General features: G+C 37.3%; 1 protein-coding gene across 2 annotated transcripts; it reads right to left on the bottom strand.

Annotated features, from left to right (window-relative positions):
• Positions 1 to 2924: 2924 nt before the first annotated feature.
• LOC107078041 (uncharacterized) lies at positions 2925 to 19571 on the bottom strand. Of its 2 annotated transcripts, none has more exons than XM_015352764.2 (19): positions 19484 to 19571; positions 19154 to 19212; positions 18720 to 18777; positions 17592 to 17746; positions 15092 to 15156; positions 14472 to 14565; positions 13649 to 13915; positions 11831 to 12112; positions 11088 to 11339; positions 8595 to 9317; positions 8388 to 8506; positions 8102 to 8312; positions 7654 to 7803; positions 7307 to 7497; positions 6572 to 6726; positions 5661 to 5918; positions 4623 to 4782; positions 4362 to 4491; positions 2925 to 3310 (listed from the first exon to the last, which is right to left on the bottom strand). In XM_015352764.2, exons 1-19 carry the CDS (start codon positions 19501 to 19503, stop codon positions 3180 to 3182), a joined length of 3480 nt encoding a protein of 1159 aa, XP_015208250.2. In that variant the 5' UTR covers positions 19504 to 19571; the 3' UTR covers positions 2925 to 3179. The 2 variants fall into 2 exon arrangements, with proteins under 2 accessions (XP_015208250.2, XP_015208251.2); XM_015352765.2 differs by lacking the exon at positions 19484 to 19571 and adding an exon at positions 19296 to 19464.
• Positions 19572 to 20255: the final 684 nt, after the last annotated feature.

Below are 20255 nucleotides of genomic sequence, written 5' to 3'. Positions count from 1 at the left end.
GGCAGACAGAAAAAAAACTGTGCATCTGCGTAAACAATCCGTGAGGAGCAACACATTTGTAACTTTCTTACCGAGCAAATTAAAATTACATTTTTGAATAGAAGTATCCCTCTTAAACCACTTTAACTGTAGAAATTAGAAATATTGTTTTTAGGAATAATAGAAAGTCAAATAAAATGAAGTACTCACTGTAGGTGTATTTGAAACATTCAGGATATAAACGCTTTATATCATTTTCCGTACAAATCACAAACATCTAAATTGACTAAAACGACAATGATGCTTGGCACTTCAAAAAGAGGGGTTTTGCTTTGGGTGGAATTCACTCAAGAGACATAGAAAAATAAATTTAGTTTATGTTTGCCTCGTCGATAAAGGTCTTAGCTTTTGTAGACTGCAGACTCCTGATCAAGTTGGTCACCTTCTTCTGTTATAAAATCAAAATTTAAATTCATAACCTAAATAACAACAATTACTCAAACGAAACATTTGTTTTTAGAAAATATACGAGTAGGAATATTCGTTTTATACAAAACTACAAATGGTTACTGCAGATGCCCTTGTCAGACTGCGGGAACCAGGACTCCAAAAGCACTGGTTCACAACCACTCCTAGGGTGTTCTATCTACATACTCAACACCCAAACAGGTACATAAATTTATCATTATTCTGCATTTAATGAACATCACAATTTACACGATTTTCGTTTGCATTTTTCTGCTCTAATATAGGGCCTTCATAAATGACTGTAGCCCAATTCTGATCCTAACAACATTACACAAACTACTCTAAACCTTGCCATATAACTATAGACCTCATGATACAAATTAAAATATTGTACTTCATTCACACTACAACCATCACCCTTAAGACTTGGATCATTAACACCTTAACCAGTGAAGTTAAAAAATACAAATCACTAATCTTAATACTAACTTGAAATAGTTTGTCTATTAATGCATGTTCGCAGTTGATGGGAGGAAGACACTAGCAAAAGTTAGCTGATGTTTTTACAGACGTTTTTAATACTGTATCTCCCTGTGCCAGGCAGTCATCCCTGTATGGTTCAAGACCACCATAATTATACCAGCCCAGAAGAAGACTAATGTGTCGTATCTCAATGACTATCGCCCCATGGCACTCACACCAATTATCATGAAGTGCTTCAAAAGGCTAGTCATGGGCCACATTAAGTCCAGACTGCCCACCTCTCTGGACCCCCTCCAGTTTGCAGATCGTCCCAACCGGTCTACCGCTGATACCGTATCCCTTGCCCTTCACCTTGCCCTGATAAGAGGGACACTTATGTAAGAATGCTGTTCATTGACTTCAGTTCAGCATTCAACACAATCATTCCCCAGAAACTGATAGAAAAACTGAGCTTGCTGAATCTCAACACCTCCCTCTGCAACTAAATTCTGGACTTTCTGACCAAGAGACCTCAGATAGTCCAGATAGGAATCAACATGTCTAGTACCACCATACTGAACACCATAATCCCCCAGGGCTGTGTACTTGGCCTGCTCCTGTTCACACTGATGACTCATGACTGCACTGCTAAGCACAATGCAAATTACATCATCAAGTTTGCTGATGACATGACAGTGGTGGGCCTCATTAGTAACAACGATGAGGCACCATAAAGAGAGGAGGTGGAGCAACTAGCGGCCTGGTGCTTCAACAACAATCTGTCTCTGACTGTAGATAAGACAAAAGAGATGATAACTGACTTCAGGAGGGCCCGCACTGATCCCTCCCCACTACACATCAACGGCTCCCTTGTGGAGACAGCTGGAAGTACTAAGTTTCTTGGTGTGCATATCACAGATGACAACAAAAAAGCACAACGTCTCCACTTCCTGCCGCGACTGAGAAGGGCAAACTTCCCCTCCATGATACTATCCACATTCTATAGAGGTACTATCGAGAGCATCTTGACAAACCATCATTGTTTGGGAATTGTAAGGTCACAGACCGCAAGTCCTTGCAACGAACTGTCAATACAGCAGGAAACATCATTGGAGCCTCCCTTCCGTCCATTCAGGACAAAACTTCCAGTATTGTGGATGATCCTCCTACCCCTCCTGCAACCTCTTTGCCCTCCTACCATCTGGTAAAAGGCACCGCAGTATAGGGGCCAGCTCCACCAGACTCCGCAACCGCTTTTTTCCCCACAGGCTGTCGGGCTCCTCAACACCCTGGTACCTACTGCACTTACTCCAGATCTGGAAACTTTGTTATTTTTTGCCTAATGTCAGGCATACTGTCTGATGTGTTCTTTGCACAATCCTGTAAAGTGAATTGCACTATCCACATTGCACTTTATGCAACCTGTCAGAAAATGTCTACGTCAGCATTGTCTCGTCTGTATTCGTACCATAGACCTGGAGAACGTTCTCACTCCTCTGTATACTTGTACAGTATATGGCTGGAATGACAAACTTGAACTTGAAAATATTGATCACTAAGGATTATTAAAATTACTCAAACTTTTAATTGAACGAAAAACTAAATGTAAATCATAAGGTTAAATCTTTAGTCTGATACAGAGGAGCTGCTTTTCTACAAGCTTAATGCCATTGCTTTCTTTGGTAAGGCTGTCTTAAATCGGTCGCAGTATATTAAACTCAAGCAGCCCGATTTGAGGATGAGTAAAATGTACAGTATAAATTGGCTCATGTTGTAGCTTCCTTGCATTGGCTCCTTGTGGAAATCTCTCCAGACTTTGGTGTGCTTTCCTTTTACAAGAACGTCACGGTTTACAGAAGTTTACACTAACAGCATGTCAGCCCATTGAAATTGTGTTTAAAGACAATTGCATTGTTCTCGTTTAATGTGCAGTATAAAAAATATCTGGTGTAAAAATGTTATATTTTGTACATGTCAAAATCTGTTTTAATTAAATACACCAATCTGCAATAATCAAGAATTCAGTAGGTTTATTAGTAACAATTTTAGATGTATAACACCTGGAAAAACAAGTACAAATCCTGGACACTGAAGACAAGTCACAAGTTGTCTTCCAGTGTTGGCAGATTCCACACCAGCTCTACTAGGTACATCCAGCACCACACTATACTTCAAAATTAGTCCATTAGGTACTTTTGGATTTGTTTTTCAGAACAGAAACAAATTTTATAAAAGTTCTATAAGAACTAAGAGGAAGGAAAGGAGTATTATCATTGAATCCTTTCTTGATGTTTTTCACTGCATTTTAAGATGCACTTTATTGCATTCATGCCCAGCAAGGTCAAAAACAGGAAGCCTGTTGTTCCACCAATGATTGTCATCACATTTAGAAGCTGATGCCCTGTGAGAAAACATGAAGGTTCAGGTTAAAGAACATGACAGAATGCCATGAACACTTGAGAGACTTCAGTATGATAGGAGAGAACAGCAAATGTTTCACTGAAGAAAGAAAGAATTTATCCTCCTTTAATCTCCTACATTAAAGTACATCAAACTAAATTTCCAGGCATTCTTCAGGAAGCATAGTTTAAATTGCAGATATAAAAAACATCAGCTATAAAAATGTGTAAATGATTTCAAAGTAAATTTATGGCTTGAGCACTCAAAAAAGAATGGTTTGACGCTATTAATATCTTATGCCAAATGAACCAACATTGACATCTAGTGGTTACAAATAAAACTGGTACCCATTACATCTTTTAGATATTTCCAGATTTCTCAGACTGCCAAGCACCTCCAGAATACATACATTCAGTACTTAACACTGCAGACCCCATGATGCCCATCAGTGAATCTAATGGACTACATTTTTCAATGGTTTTCTCACTAGTCACAAAGACGGCAGTATCTATTAGTAATCTGATTGAGAACACACGAACAGAAACCAGGCACAGACCAACCAAGTTGAGCACCACATTAGGAGATCACTTTATTGGCCATAAACAATTTCTTGTATTAGGGATTTGTCTTTTTGCCTACCCAAACTTACTCTCCATGAGACACAGACAGGGAGAGAAGCCTGAGATCAGCTATTTATACGGCGTCCCTGGAGCAGTTGGGGTTAAGGCTCTTGCTCAGGGGCCCAACGGAGTAGGATTCCTCTGCCGGCCATGGAATACGAACTGGCTACCTTCCAGCGACAGGCGCAGATCCATAGCCACAGAGACACTGCACTGCCCCATGGTGAATTAAGAATTAAGATTCTCTCTGTAACAGTGGTCGATTTAACTTTTGGAGCAGAAGCTGCACCTACAGTAGCCACAGAGAGATTAGATTCTTTAATTTTTTTTTTGTGAGGGTCCTGTGTGCTGGAGATTTCAATACCATACTGGTAAAAAAAAAAAAAATTACTAAAGCGAGCAATGTGAAGTTCTTTTGGTTCAGTTACTTACAATCTGATCGTTTTGCCTCAGACATCGTGGCATGATCCCCGACAATGATGGGCCCAGCTGACAGAACTGCCGTTAGCAATCTGTTTTTAAGTTCTCTTCTTCTTTTGTCTGTTCTCCTTGCAGGACAGACCTGTCAAAGATTTTTAAGAATGAAATGGAGGGGGCATACTCTTAATATTTTCTGGTAACTTATACACAAGCTGCAGTGGTGTAAAAAGAAAACTTATTGTAATTTAGTGCTATTGGAAAGAAAAAAAATACCATTGAGCAGTTTTCCTTTTCCTGCTGGGTGCATATTTTTGTTAAGCAGTGCACATAGATGGGTTTCTTTGGAGTGACAGTAAACATCTGTACTGAAAACCGGCTCTTCTGTTGTAATCCATTAGCTGTATACCACCGAAAGGTCTCGTCAACAGGACAACTGGGGAAAAAAAAATATAATTTACAATATATGGCCTTAAAGTGCAAAAATGGGAATTCCTCATAGATATGACATTACAGATCCTCTATGTATTACACAATGTTCCTGTATTTTTTCAAGTTTTTTTAAAAAAAACTTTTACATTTAAGGTGCACCGCAACATTTTCGAGACCAGTGAAAGAGCTTATTTATGAAGGTTGAAGTCAACTCTCATCTCGCAAGTGAAAAAACTCTAGAAACCCCACATGACCATTGCTCCCATTGTCAGAGTCCTACAATTACAGAGGCATTTCATGTAGGTGAGAGAAGCCATTTCTAAATAAGCCTCAAGGGCAAACTTTTACAGAATACAGGTTTATAAGAGGCCTTGAAACCAAGTACAGTAGATTAAATGTATAGGTTTGAAAACATTAAATGGGGACAATTAGAAAAAACTGGACAATACCTAAGCTGAGCTGTAGTTATCCATAATGCTACTGTACATGCTGTTGCATTTGTCAAAAACCCTCTACTTCCAAATTAAATCTAGGAAATATTAGCCATCGATGATCCTTTATCTATTATACGAATAACAGATCAGACATGCAACAGGTCAGCAACTAAAAAGCACACAAAACTGGCACTAATAATTTCGTGGTCTGGCAGTTGTTTCAATAATCAACCAGTGCCGTACAAATGACTGACATACAGTAAATACAATGTTCACAGCTCAATTTAGTGTACATCCTAGGTCAGCGATGGAAAAACATGTTTTAAAAACAAAGACCTATATCAAATTATTAAATTTGCACTAGCTCATGCAACAATGAGTACTTCAATGAATCATGTGTGGTATCAGGCACATCACTCTACAGCAGGACTGTACTGTATGTGCTCACCTTTCATTCAAGAAGAATACCTTCGGTGTTCCCTTTGGGTTGGATGTCTCCGTTACCCAACAGGAGACCACCTCCAAAACAAAGTCAAAGGCAAAGGTGTCCTGTGAATGAAGGGTCACCTCAAAAAAGAGGTGAGTGTCCGAACTGAATTCCATCGGGATCGAGTTGTTGGACTTAAAAGAATCATTGTCGTGTAGAGTCATACGGAGTTCCAAAATCCGGCTGGTGTTGTACTGGATTAGGATCAAGGACTGATGCCTTGAAAGGAAAGAAACATTTGGGCTTGATGTGGTATATGAAAATATGCATTTATAAAAACTGATCATCTCAAATGTTGGGAAAAGGTATTAAACTGTGCTAACCCGTCTATAAGGTTAGACTTTTTTAGCAGGAAAATCAGAACCAATAAACAAGTTTACTGCATACAGCATTTTAAATTTATAACTGTGTAGAAGTATTAATCTTACAATTGCTAAATTAAAAACATTAGATCTTAATGTAAGTTAAAAAAAGCTTCAAAAGTATTACATTTACAGTAAAGTGTGGAGTTGCAGTGGGCATGTGCGTACATTTGAAGTGAAATGCAACTGCTTGAAGTTAACCTGATAAATTTTAAAAGGAACAGAAAAATGAATAGAAATGTACTCACAGTGAAAAGCTACAGACTTGATTTTCCCAGAAAAGAAAGGAGCAAGAATTCCATTAGCAAATAAAGTCCTATCCTACCAAAAATCCTTCCCACACTCCACATAAAAGCCGGACAACTTAAGAATGACTTTTTATGGCTTTACACAAGCCATAAGCCATAATTTAACTGAACCCGAGCCCCTTGACTGCAGAGTAACTAAAAACGCACTGCTGTATCTTAGAGTCAAGACAAACGATTGTCAAAAGTACTGCCTTTTCCTCACCAGTCCAAGAGATCCTCTCCCATGTGTGTGTGACGAAGGTATTCTCTGGTGTAGACACATTTCCATACCACCTGAAGGTCCCTTCTAGTGATCACTTTATCTTTACCAGCAGTCACGTGAAGAACATTTTTAAACATGATATGGGTTTCATTCACCTATTCAAGAATAACAAAACGTCAAATTATTTGAGAACCATTCAGTTAAGATTCATAAAACAGGACTCATGCGTTAGACTAAAGGATTCGGTTCTTTAATGTAAATTCATAATTTGGCCATTCTAAATCAAGTGTGAAAATAAAGATTAAAAACTGCCTTGGAGTATACAAGTATAGTGGTCTGTTATCCAAATTAAGATCACAAAGAGTTGCTCACACTTTAAAATGAGGCACAAAGGCAATTCTATCTGAACAGGAGGCAAACATTTAGTACATTTACAATCCAATTCAAATTCTGTCAGGTATGTTTGACTGGATTCTGCTCAAGACAGAGGATGGGTTTTATGTCCACATGTACTGGCCATGTAATCACCAGTGACCTGCAGCTAGTTTCTGCCTCCACAATAATTCAATAGTGGCCCTTTAATTATAGTAGTCTCAGGCTTAAGCCAGGCTAAACAGGATTGTTTCATTCAGCTATTGTACAAATAAAAACTTCCCCTTGGATGTATAAGTTAATATGTATATAAAATCATTATAACAATATAAAATTAAGGAACAAAAATCATGGGATACTTGCCAGAACTGTAGCCCCACAGTAGCTGCGATTGCTTGTTATGGAGTAGGAGTAATAATTTTCATTCTCTTTAGCCTGGCAGCTCCCATCGTTCAAAACGACACTCACTTCACCACTGAAACGATTCCTTAAAAACTCCTTAGAAATCCCAGCTTTTATGTGGCCAACATCACAACGAGTAAACATCCCAGCCTCTGTAAACCAAAGTATAAATGATCAATTTGCACTTAGTTGTTTTTTGTGTTCAGGCTACAGCAGAGAAATGTCAGTTTATTTTTTTAGCATTAGGGATGCACAGCTGTTACCACAGGACACTTTTTACAACTGCACTAGTTCCACAGTAGGCCTACCATCACAGGCAGAGTGCACAGCAGGGCTGAACGCACCGCTGACATCATAATATCCTTCGTGGCAGACACAGGTGAAGAAACTCAGAGTATTAATACAGTAAGAATTTTTACTGCACTCATTCAGGACAGGGGAAGCACACTCATCCGTATCTGTGTGCAGGAAGAGAAGACTATAATGAAAATCATTTCTGGGGAAATAACATAAAAAAGGTTAGAAAAGACATCTGGCATATGAATCAATTAAGGTCACTAAGAAAAAGTAAAATTTAAGTCAATTTTTGCATGCACAATATACAAGTTTAAAGGACTATTTCTATTTAACTACACACTATCTAATGTATGACAATGTCTGACATTCCTGTATGTGATGCATATTCATTATATCTGTTACAGTCTTTAAAAAAAAAACACTTTAGACTACAGTATAACAGACAGAAAGCACACTTACCATTCCAGAAAATAATACCATCTTTCACTGTGATGTTAGGGTAGTTGAGGGCCTGTATGTAATTGGATAGTTCAGTGACAGACAGTTGCTCTTTAGCCTCTTTGTTGGAAATGTTGTAGACTTTGAAAGTGATCTTAGTTTTATCTTCATCCGACTTAAACACGACCAATTCAACTTCTATTGGGTGATATTTCTTTAAGACATCCTTCAACTGAAAATATATGGATACATCAGTGGATATTTCACAGGATATGATGGATATTTCACACAATTAAGCTTTACTTACTTGATTTTTGACCGCTTGCTCCAATTCAATTCTGGGTTTAGATGACAAAGTCTGAAGATAAGTTGGCAATACCCATGGCACAACAATGGCAAGGGATGATGGAACATCAGATTCTAGATCTTTACAAAAATACAAATGCCTTTCAATAATCCTAGAGTGAAGTTTTGGTATTCTTAATTATACAACATAAAAATACAAATCACAAACCTTGAGCAGGTGTGACCACCTTCTGGCTGGGTATGACTGTTGCAAGAATAGGCGTGACTTTTGAAGGCACAGATGTGGTTCTTGCTTGGGCAGGTGGAGTTAATGCTTCGGTTTTGTTCATGGGCACAAGAGATTCGGGATCGAATGGGGTAGGTGGGAATTTTCTATGAGTGGGTGTGATCTGTTGCAATGGGGATTCATCTGCTTCTGGATCCAATGCAGTTATCACTAAGACAGTACCGATGGCTTCCGCAAGATCATCTGCCTCTGCTGTCTCCGGAGTTTTCGCAACCACTGATGGGGGTTCAGTCTCCCTTTCCAAGTCTGGGGGAACCCCAGACACTGCGCCTATCAGATCAGCTGGGGCATCAGCATCAGGAGAGGGCTTTGTTGCAGCCACAATGCTACCAGGGGGTTCCAACACCGGCTCGTCAGTGAAATCCAAACTTGGGAAAGCTCTAGCCTCTGCATTTGTAATAAAAGCCAAGAATGTCGAAAGGCCATGTTCACCCAAACACTCCTCAAATACCTCAAGCTGATAGGAAGTGTTGGGACTCAAGTCAAAACGATCCAGAGTAGTGCTGTTCACCTTCCCACCCTGAATTACAGAACGGTTTTCATCATAAAGCTGGTAGGCAAACATCACCCTGGGCCCAGACTTAGTCTTCCAATGGACCTTGGAGTCCTGCTGCTGGAATTGCAAATCTGTTACTGTACCCGGGCCTGCAAAACATTGCAACTTGTGAGAATTTCTGATCATTTTAGTAAACGAAACGAAAGGCTCTGTTAAAAAAAAATTTAACATCACATCTACCAAGTAACAAGCCATTTAAAAAACGTCAGATGTCTTATTGCCAAATATGCTGATGCCATCAGAAAGGAGGAAACATGAGAGAACTTTGCATCGAAGGGTCTTCAACGTTAAGATACTCTCATGTTTCCTCCTATGCAATGACCACTTTTCACCTCTTTACGTCGAAGGAGGTGTGAAGCGGTCATTGCATATCACCTCATTATTAATGCACATCATACTGTATATTACAGCAGGTAGTAGAGATAATACATAAAACCACTGGAGTTACAAGAAAGATTCACCTACTGATGTGATAAAAATGAATAGTGCTGAAACGTGTCCATTTAAAAGATGACCGGAACTTTAATCCTCTGGATATTTAGAATTTAAAAATCACAAATGCGGCATACATTAGTTTATTTTGATACTCAACATTTATGCATGCTTTAAGATAAAATATATAGATTTTTCACATTGATTGGAACCATTGATAAATTGCGAGCACCTGCCGAGTTGACACTAAATAACCTTAGGAGTGACAGCTGATTGGGCACTGGTGATGACGTTTTTTAACCTTTTAAAAGTCAAGAACTGAAAACTGAACAAACCAATGTGCCCTGCTTATCAAAAGAACAAGGATTTTGTAAACCGCGCTTGATGTACGGTCACTTATTTGGAGTGTCCAGTTGCTATAGAATGATTAATAGCAACCAAATTGCACAGAACTACATTGATCAAGTCACAGGACCACATGTGCTGCCCTAGACCAGTGAACAGCCATTTTTGGCCTATAGTAAAAAAGGCCAGTAAAAAATGCTCTCGTCGGATTCTGTCAAGACAGCAACATAGTGCGAAGCGTTTGTTACAGATGGACGGCTTATATTGCTTCTAATAGTCACATAGGCTACTAGACTGGGACTTTGGCAGTAGATCTGTTTAATCATTATAAAGAACTAGCACTGAGTTATCTGATTTATGTAATGTCGGTTCACATGCTATAATTGTCATTTCTGGTAGCTTACTAATTACAAATGTACAGTATTCATGAATTAACTTAAAATAATTATCTATTTAAAATTTACGCTAATATAAAACTAACAAATGCTGTCCAATACACAGAGTACACTACTTAAAATATGCCATGATCTTACTACTATTATTCTTATTATAGCATGACAATTATATCAAAAATGTTTTTTTAATGACCTTAAGTAAAAATTATTGGTCACATTTTACATCACGTTAGTGTCATTATAGGACCTGACTGGAAACACATTCATCGATAACACGAGCCAACTAACAAGAGATACAAAGTGTTTTGTTGATGCATCTAAATAGTAACATTCGAGTAGGTAGCCAAACATGTCAAAACACGCCAAAAGATTAATTCCATCTGCACTTGATGCAGAAAGGTAAAGAAAAGAAACATTTCAGCTGTGGGGCCTTCTTCATTTCTGGGCATGACAACATGAGAAAGATTTGAGAGAGTCATTTGTATATTATTACATACAATTCTAAAACTGAAATGATAATAATTGGCCAAGGAAACAGCCTATAAAACCCACAACAAGGAAAATTCCCATTCAATTGTCAATCCTTCATAAGATTTAATGGAAGAAACGGACCCTTTAATGGAAGGTCACTGCATATTATGGCCAGTATCTATCAGGAACCACTGCTTTGGCAGATCTGTTAGTTACCCGTCTCAGCCTGGATGGTCTTCACACTCATCACTGTTTTCTCTCCACAGATAGCTTCTACAGTTGCATTGTACTGGTGGCAAGGCAGTACTCCAGTCAACGTGTAGGTGTTCTGTGAGGTAGACCCCTGCAGAATTTCATCATTGTACACGTTGAATGCAGAAATGGAGGAGTTGTTCCTTACAGACCACATCAGGGTGTAGCTACTATTGGTGTGAGCAACTTGACGGACATCTTCCAGTTTAGCATAAGCTGCGGAAAAGGAAACAAAATTACTGCATGCATTTGAAGAATAAACAATACCCGTTACCATACACAAATACAACGTATGAGCATTACCAAAATACATTGTAAACTTGTCAATTGTTTTTTTAAAGTGAATTACAAAGCTATAAAATATTGGAACCAGTATACAGTATGCTTTCTATTTCAGGGAATTACTACATTACTACTATTTTATTTGAAATTCAAATCTGGATCTTATTAACAAAGCATATTCCAATAATCCAATTTTGCTGCAAACTTTACTCAAACTTCATAATGTTACACAAACAAGTAAAATGCTTTCTAGGACTACCAACTTATTACTGTAAAGCAATGCTGTAACACTTTACATTTTATCATATTGATCAAGTACAGAAGCACATAACATGGTAGCAATTAATATTGACACCTCACTGGGCCAAACTAACAGTTCCTTGAAGAAAATAACATTCATCACCGTTGCAACACATTCACATTACCATCAATAAAGATCTTTTCACTGCTCCGCGTTTCTTCAGTTTCACACACGGTCTGCAGGGCCAGCTGTAGCTTGCTGCAAGGAGGCAGGTTGCTGAGGGTGAATTCCAGCTTGTCCTCTTTATGACTGTAAGACTCCTCTATCTGGAGATGACCCGTTGAGTTCAGGTAGAGAACAGACACCGTGAACAAGGTGTACTCCTGATTCAGAGGGCAGTCCCACGACACAGTGAGGCTGCTGCTATTGGAATCAGTGACTCGGAAATTCCTTGGTTTTTCAGGATCTGAGCATGAAGAGACAAGAATAACTGTACTCCACACAATCCTTCAACAAAAACAGTTAGCTATTTAAGTAACACAACCTTGACAGACATCAAAGCCACAATGCAGTCTAAGTTTTGTGGTTACTAGTAATGATTTCCAATTATAGTGGGTTTGGCTAGTGTAGCATAGGTGTAGCGATTCAACTACCCCTCGATACATCTCAGCCACTGGAGTTTCATCTCTCCTGTCCAGCTGGGCTAAACAGCTCTAGATACAAGCCTGTATCAAGCAGAGATTAAACCTTGAAAATCACAAGGAATAAATTTTGTAGTATGGATAGCATACAATTTTATATTTGACTGAATAAAACAGGAGTTCTTAACCTGGGATGCCTGCCCCCCTAAGGGTGTGGAAAGGGAGTCCAAGCGGTGCAGGAGTAATGTACAATTTAACATCGAACACTCACCAAGTACTGTATACTTTCAACATAACATCAATATGACAGATGAAGAAATACAATATAAGGGCAACACCATATTACTGTATGTATATACATCGGTCAATATATTTTTTCATCCCCAGCTGGAAATTTACAAAAAAAAAAAAATCAACATCCCACATACAGTACACGTTTGAAGCAGGTGTAACAAACCGCCGGATATCACAACAAATAAAAACTTAAATTATAACAAAGCTGTGAATACCTGACTTCTACCAATCCACAGTGTTAAAATTTCTACTTATTTTGCATCTTGTGCAATTCTGTTGCCATTGTTGTTACAGTCATTTTATTATATCATATACTCAAACCCTAAATTTTACCACAATTGGGGACAATTAAATATAAAAAAAAAACTAAGTTTTGCAAATTAAAATCATTCATCTTCAGTTTTGGAATTGAATTATTTACAGTTTGTGTCTTGAATTGAGGAAACATTACTTTCAAAATGTAATATGTAATAAAAAAAACTTATTTTAAATATTATACATTTATAAATGACAATTTCAAAGCACAATCAGATTGTTTTTGGCTGGCGCAAACCTCAAAACTATTGACCATTCCTCAGTAGCAGGAAAGACATTCTGTCAGTCTTGAGGTTTATAAATAAGAAAAACTGATTATATTACTTTTTATACCATATTTGATAGTAATATATATTTTTATTAATATAATAAAAAGGCTTTCCCTTGGGGACAAGTATGCTGATTCATTTAAATAACCTCAAACTAAAAACTGGGTAACTAAAATAAGAAAACAGTTATTTTAATATGAATGTCATATTATTAGTTAAAAACCTCTCTCTCATATTTCACAATAGATTTTCATTAACCCTGAGGTTTCCAGAATAATGTGGCAGACTCGGGTCCATTTAAGAAAATGCAGTCTTCCTCAGACTTGTCAACTCTGCAATATGTGATTGAAATGAGACATTGCTAACACAATTGTCTGGTCCCTGCAAAGCTTTTCTGTAACCAATTACAGCAGTACTAACAACTGCTCCCTGTCACCTCAGCAGTTCTAGCAACACACTCCAATGTCAACCAACCAGCCTTACCCGTGAGGGCTTTCACACACAAGATGGAGGGATTACTTGGATAATTCACACATGCAATGTAATCCCTACAGGAGTCGAGGTTGCGAAACGTGTAGTAGGGTGCCGTTACAGATTCCTCCTTCACCAAAATGGCAGCGTCATCTTCAGGCTCATATAAGGTGACCCTGTACACAGGGACTTCAAGTGGAGTGGACAACACAGTCCAGGAGAGCTGCAGCGTAGAGACACTCCTCGATTCGACTCTCACTGGAAAGCGTTCAGTGTAACCTGGGAGGTGTTTAGACAATCAAAATTCTTAAAAAAAGAAGTCAGTGGAAACTGCTATTTTAAAATTCCATGAGCACATGCATTAACCTAAAACCATATAACCAAACTAATGATTTAATGTTACTGACCTCCAACCAAAAAAAAAAAAGATCTCATATTCAAGCAGTTAAAAACCTACCAGCACACTGTGATTCATTCAGATGTCATTTCTTTGAGAGCAAAGTAATTTATTTGAACTCTTCTTGGTTTGCTAGACTAAGGTTGCATATATAAAATGAAAATGTAGATTTTGTTTTCATGTCTGAAACATAATTGACTTCTAACAAACGGAGCAAAATAGGCTCTGTAATGTTTCAAACTGCATATCTCCAAGACTTTTCCAAGTCAAGACAACCTTTTAAGTTTGCTGCCATCTTTCAAAATGTGTATGAATTTGTAGTTTTTAACTATATAAATTTATTTTGATCTTGTAAAAATGCTTGGCCATTTTAATTTCTTTTGCATTTTCACTAACTATATAAAAAAATATTTTCAATTTAAAGGCAACAACGCTTACCGACTGCAAAAATAAGATCCTTCTCTTGACGCAGATAGAGAGTTTTGCTTTCACATGCAAAAACCTGATCGGCTGTGAAAGACTTCAAAACCTCCTACAGAATAAAAAGAGCACCGAGTTTCCTTTCAAAACAGCAGAAAATGGTTGTATTACCTTGAGAAACCAACATATTCCTCTACTTATTCTAACAGGCAGAAATGTGCCAATAAAGTGCAAAATGTGAATACAATAAAACCTAAACCTACTGTATGTGTCATTATGCTTCATTAGAAAAGTTAGTCGAGGTATTGTACAATGCTTCAGTCCTCAGAATACTGTAGCTCAGCCTTTCTTTGGATTACAAAGCAGGACTGTTGAATGACCCCCCCCCCCCCCCCCCACATTCACCTCTTATTCTAAATGTTATTTTTTTGCATTCTATCACATACAGTAAGTTGATTTTAGAAATTTGTTATTGTTCTGGCCATGTGCCAATTGATTTTCATATGAAAGGTTTTCACCACAAGAGGGAGAACTTGTGTAGTTTAGGCCAAACTCCAACACTATGCTACTGTAGAAATTTGAGGAACACACATTTGACAGCATTTACAATCCCCTAGAAAACCAGAAACAACACTCACAATTGTGCTGCTGATGGGCTGCTCTTTAGGGTCATTTTGACTTTTTACAACAGAAGGGGCTGAACCTGGAAACAAGAAAAACTTCCATTAGGGTGGAAAAAAAGTGCAACTGAATTGAACATTTTTAAACTATCTGCTCAACTGTTAGATCAGCTGGTCATGAGAAGATTACCATAGCAAACGTATTCTACTGAAAAAGAAGCCGTTTTCTCAAATGAAAATGCTACAGAGGACATGGGTGGGGAGACAGAGCAAAGCGACATTGAAGCACCACTATAAAGTGAACTAATTAATGAAACAGCGATGAAAAGGTGTCTCATCCAGTTCACTGGAGGTACTACATGAGCCAGAATAGCACACATGCGCAAATATACCAGGAGGCCCTCGAACAGGCTGATTGCTGGAGCCAGCATTGCACATAAGCCACTATCTCCAGACCAGAGAAACAAGCTCAGGATGAGGAAACCACTGAGGTGAATCAACATCTCCATTTTACAACATCTCTCACTATAACGCATGCTGGTGAGACAAATATTACCTAAGCATAAACAGAATAAAATCTGCTTTAACATATTTAACCATAATAATACAACTAGTACACAAATAGGCGGCACTAATACAGATAAAATAGAAACAATATTCTTCAAGTGCCTTCAAAAAAGTGACTTTTAGGTAATGGAATTAGACTACAGTGAAGCAGCATTGCATGGTGTTCAGGCCTCTAGACTCCAGATTAAAAGGTTATGGCTTCAAACCGTGGGTGGGGTGATGTTGTAGCCTTGAGAAAGGTTCTCCATGATTATCGCACCAGAATATGCACTAGTGTACAACACCACAAACAAGATGCTTAAATAATTAAATGACATGTCAAGGGGCACCTAAAATGTTATAGAACCAGCTTTGCAGCAGAGTGAAAAAGAAAGGCAGAATTATAATGTACTGAGCATTTTGCAAACCAGGAAGAATAGTAAGAGTTTATTACAAGACAAAGTGTTCTTCTACATTGCCTTTTGAGAAACATTTTTCATGTAAACCCATTTTAACCACTTAGTTGCTTTTGAGTAAGGTTCACAGTAAATACTAGATGTAATGGCTATATTAATTCTACTTGCATATGAAATAGTAAAGAGAGAAAAACAAATGTTAATGCACTGTTTGTTTAAGCATCCTGTTTGTGAATATGTACTGTATATTTTTCTGTGTTCTGAACCATTTCAGTCCACAGTATACCATACTATCAAACCGATTCTGCCCCTTTTGATGCAAGACAAAACTAAGGACTGTGAGTGTCATTTTCAAGTAGTTTCCAGAAGGCAATGGAAAGCACTTGTATACAACATGGTCAGCCAACTCTGGTCCTTAAATGATCAGTTTCTAAGGACATCAATTTTACTTCACCCAGTTAAGGTTATCCATGCAATTAAATCAAAGATTATTTTAAATAAACTGACCATTCAAGAATTAATTGAAAGCAATTGCAATTAGCTTACTTAATTGATCTAAGATTATGTGCTTCAAGTACAAATTGGTTTAAGCATGATCAATATGACATGCTAGATCATGTGGCTATGCAGGATTAAGGGCTGGCTATTTCTGCTATTGTCAAGTAGTATAATGTGTTTGATTCCAAAAATAATTTACATAGCAGCAAAACCACAATATAAACTAAGCCAAAAACCTGCTACAGATTCTGCCTTTCATTGCCAAAATTTGCCTGGTATGAGAACTGCTTCGCAAAGTATTGCAGAGGGTGGTGAAGTCAGCGCAGCTTATCACCAGCTGTGAGCTACCAAGCATCCAGGAGATCTACTCTGCTAGATGTCTGAAGAAGGCCAGGTCCATTCTCAAGGACCCCAGTCATCCCAGTCACAAACTATTTTCCCTCCTACCGTCCAATAAACGGTACCAAAGCATTCGGTCCAAGTCCAACAGACTACGGAACAGCTTCTACCTCCAGGCAATAAGACTGCTAAATAGCCAACCTGTAGCTCCTTAGCAAATCACCTGAAATGGCTACATGGACACACAATTCTCACTATATTCAGCATAACTGCACTACATGTATATATTGCATACACCATGGACACATAACAGCTCTACTCACATTGAGTTTTATTCAATTTCAAAAATGTAACCTCAATTTTGTGATTTTTGCGATTCTTGTGAGCTCGCAGAAAAATACATTTCATTGCCAGCAACTACTGCTGAACGCCATATTGTTGTGCATTTGATAAATAAACTTTGATTTGATTTAGAATGAATTAACAGATATACTGATTTTATTAACACTTAAACTTTTTATGAGGACATGATTCATGTCAAGCATAAACACACTAAAAGTGGTTTACTTTACCAACGATAAAACTGTAAACACATTTTAGCGTATCCCAAATATAAAATTGTTGCTATAATAATAATTGGCACTTCAAATAACGAAAGCACTATTTCTTGGATTTAAAAAAACTGTTAGTCAGAAATTTAAAGACTATACTATACTTACATGCACCTGTTGAAATTCTCCAAGTACTGAGGTCTCTTCCATTCTGAAATGTTAATGAATGGAAACCTGATGATACCAACTTCAGAGACATGAACTTTTCTTTTTCTCCAATCGACAACAATTCAACACCATTTAACCAAAGATTGCTATCAAGGCTGTTTAAAAGAAGAAGGTTGTAAATTTGTAATAATGCATTTTACCCATTCAGAAGAATTAAATCATCAGTTCCTGTTAAATACGATCTAAAAAGGAAATGAACATGGGAATTAATATTTTACCTTCAAGGTATGCAACCTATGGTCGGGATAGATATGTTAGTTTAATTGAATGCTATTAGCAACATATCTTTAGAAAACACTCCTTGTACCAGTTTACTATAACACTCATTTCTGAACCTTGTGTCTATAAAATCAACCAAAGTTATTTCCCCATTTAAAATGTAACAGTGCACTATTCATTAAAAATACTATGTGAAAAGGCAAACAAGCAGTGCTGGTAAGAACGGATGGGCTTACTGGTGACAGAATTTCAGTTTACTAGGGAGGTCCATTTAGTATGACACTGAAAGGGGACAATTTCAGAGATACAGATGGCAAAAACACTTCCAATAAGTTCCTAGTCATATTTAATGGCACAATAAAAGCTAAATGCACACTCTTGACAAGTCCTTGTATGCACACTAAAATAAAACAAGGCTTTCTCCTCATAATCATTACAAATTGGAATTAGAACTGAAAGCATTTAGTATCATTCTTCTAACAACATTAGGATGTAGCACAATAAAAATACGAGCCAGTTTACAGATTGTGCACATTTACAGTATAAAAATCTAAAGCAGTGGTGGTTCATCCTCTCACCATGTAGAATAATAACATGAGCATTGCATTTACATCATGTGAATTACCTTTTTTAATTGCTTTGCTTGCAGTATCTAGTGTTAACCTGCAGTTCTCGTAAGATTTAGATTGCCGAACGTTGTCGTAAAGGAATGAAGTGTGAAAGCAAATGATGGGAAGAATATCATTATGTTTCGCTCACGAACTTTTATAGAGGAACATGAATATGATGTACTGAAATACCTTGCCCGCCTGGTATTACAACGTTGTCTGCGATGTAAATAAACATTACCTTTCATAGGTGGTATTGGAATTTATCATCCAGCAGAAAGAGTAGGTACCACAGTTGCCTGTAAAACAACCCAAACATTTCTGCAGTCAAAACTGAAACGAACGCTCAACCAGGGCTCTAGTTAGAACAAATACTATTGACACTCGACTAAAATCGAAATTTCAGAATTGTTTTGGTATTAATTTTACATACAGATGATATCCAGATGCCTATTTAACTACCCTTCTAAAAAACACGGAAAATCAAGTCAATAATTCTGAATATAAGGAAGTCATATTCGAGGTCATGTTCAAGCCAAATACTTAATCACTTAAATCCGTATTTCTGCAAGTAAACTAATCGATTAAAAGTTAAAAAAAACTATCAACGTTGGCAACAAAACGAAGACCCTGGGACTTCATGAATACGCTTCATGCACACAAAATCCTACTTACCAACAGAAGCTGAATGACCTACAAAGACGCTTAGAAAGGTTATGAGCGCCGAATAAAGCCTGAAAAAATAAAATAATGTTCATTCCAAGAAAACCTTTATTGTTTTGTTAAAAACTGAATAAAGTATTAGCTATGACATTACATCTTTCAATCAAATGCGATGATTCGGTGATTTGAAATTTGAAAGGTAAATGAAGCGCCTATGGCTACAATGTCAACAGTTATAACCTTTTTGTACTAATCAAATCATTAGCTTAGTGAAATATAGTACAATGTTACACTTTTCGTACTCATGTTTCATAAGAGTTATTATTGATACTTCTTATTTACCATTCAAGAAAGCCTTGCATTGTTTTACTCGTCTAAAAAGACAATTCCCCCCTCTGGTCTTGATCTAAATGTCTGCAGCACCTGCATGGTATTTAGGTAATTAACGGTTTTTTTTAATTGGATCATTTTCCCGTTAATGCCTTGTCGGCATTTAAAGGAGAAGGAAGGTATTTTTTTCAGAACGTTGGAAGATTAGAATGATGGATCCGGGAGGACAATGGCCAGAGTTCGTCTCACGAAGAGTAGGATATGAATAGTGTCCTGTTCGCTATGTATTCGCACTTCTCACTTTTTTTTAACTAAAACAATATTTCAGGTCATAAAGGCTTAAATGCGCAATTGATAATGAGGAAAATCAGTGACAATAGTGAAACAGTCACAGCTGTTTCAGTAAATTGACTATTCCCTTTTTCATTTATTAAATTTAAATATTTAGGACGGGAGATTCCATCGTTTTTTAATCACAATACTGTAAGTACATGAGACGTTGCCTGCTTAGGAAATAACACTTAAAGTAGCTTTTTCCAAATAACTATCATGGATGATAAATTTAAAAATAATTTAAAGATAGCCTTCAAGGGCAATTTCTTTTTTACACTGTCTAGAAGTTAGTTATAGCCATATGGGCTGAACTTGGTGTGCTAAATTTACAGAAATACTTTAATGATGAATGCAATTAATAATAAATGCACTTCTCAATAAAATCAATTAATACAGAATACTCCATAACTTTAAAATTACACTTAATCTAAAAGCTTTATAGATGCTAAAG

The sequence above is a fragment of the Lepisosteus oculatus genome, chromosome 7 (genome assembly GCF_040954835.1).
Source record: "Lepisosteus oculatus isolate fLepOcu1 chromosome 7, fLepOcu1.hap2, whole genome shotgun sequence".
Classification (NCBI taxonomy): Eukaryota; Metazoa; Chordata; class Actinopteri; order Semionotiformes; family Lepisosteidae; genus Lepisosteus; species Lepisosteus oculatus.
The sequence above is the reverse complement of the archived record's forward strand: the minus strand, read 5'-3'. Positions and strand labels throughout refer to the sequence as shown.

Bases quoted from the DNA above. Each gene is read 5' to 3' on its own strand.
- LOC107078041 (XM_015352764.2), bottom strand. From the start codon at position 19,503: ATGCAAGGCTTTCTTGAATG. The intron at 17,747-18,719 runs GTAATGTTTATT...TCTTTTAAACAG, and splicing joins TCCAATACCACCTATGAAAG to CCTTGATAGCAATCTTTGGT. The intron at 4,783-5,660 runs GTGAGCACATAC...TTTTTTCCCCAG, and splicing joins GTATTCTTCTTGAATGAAAG to TTGTCCTGTTGACGAGACCT.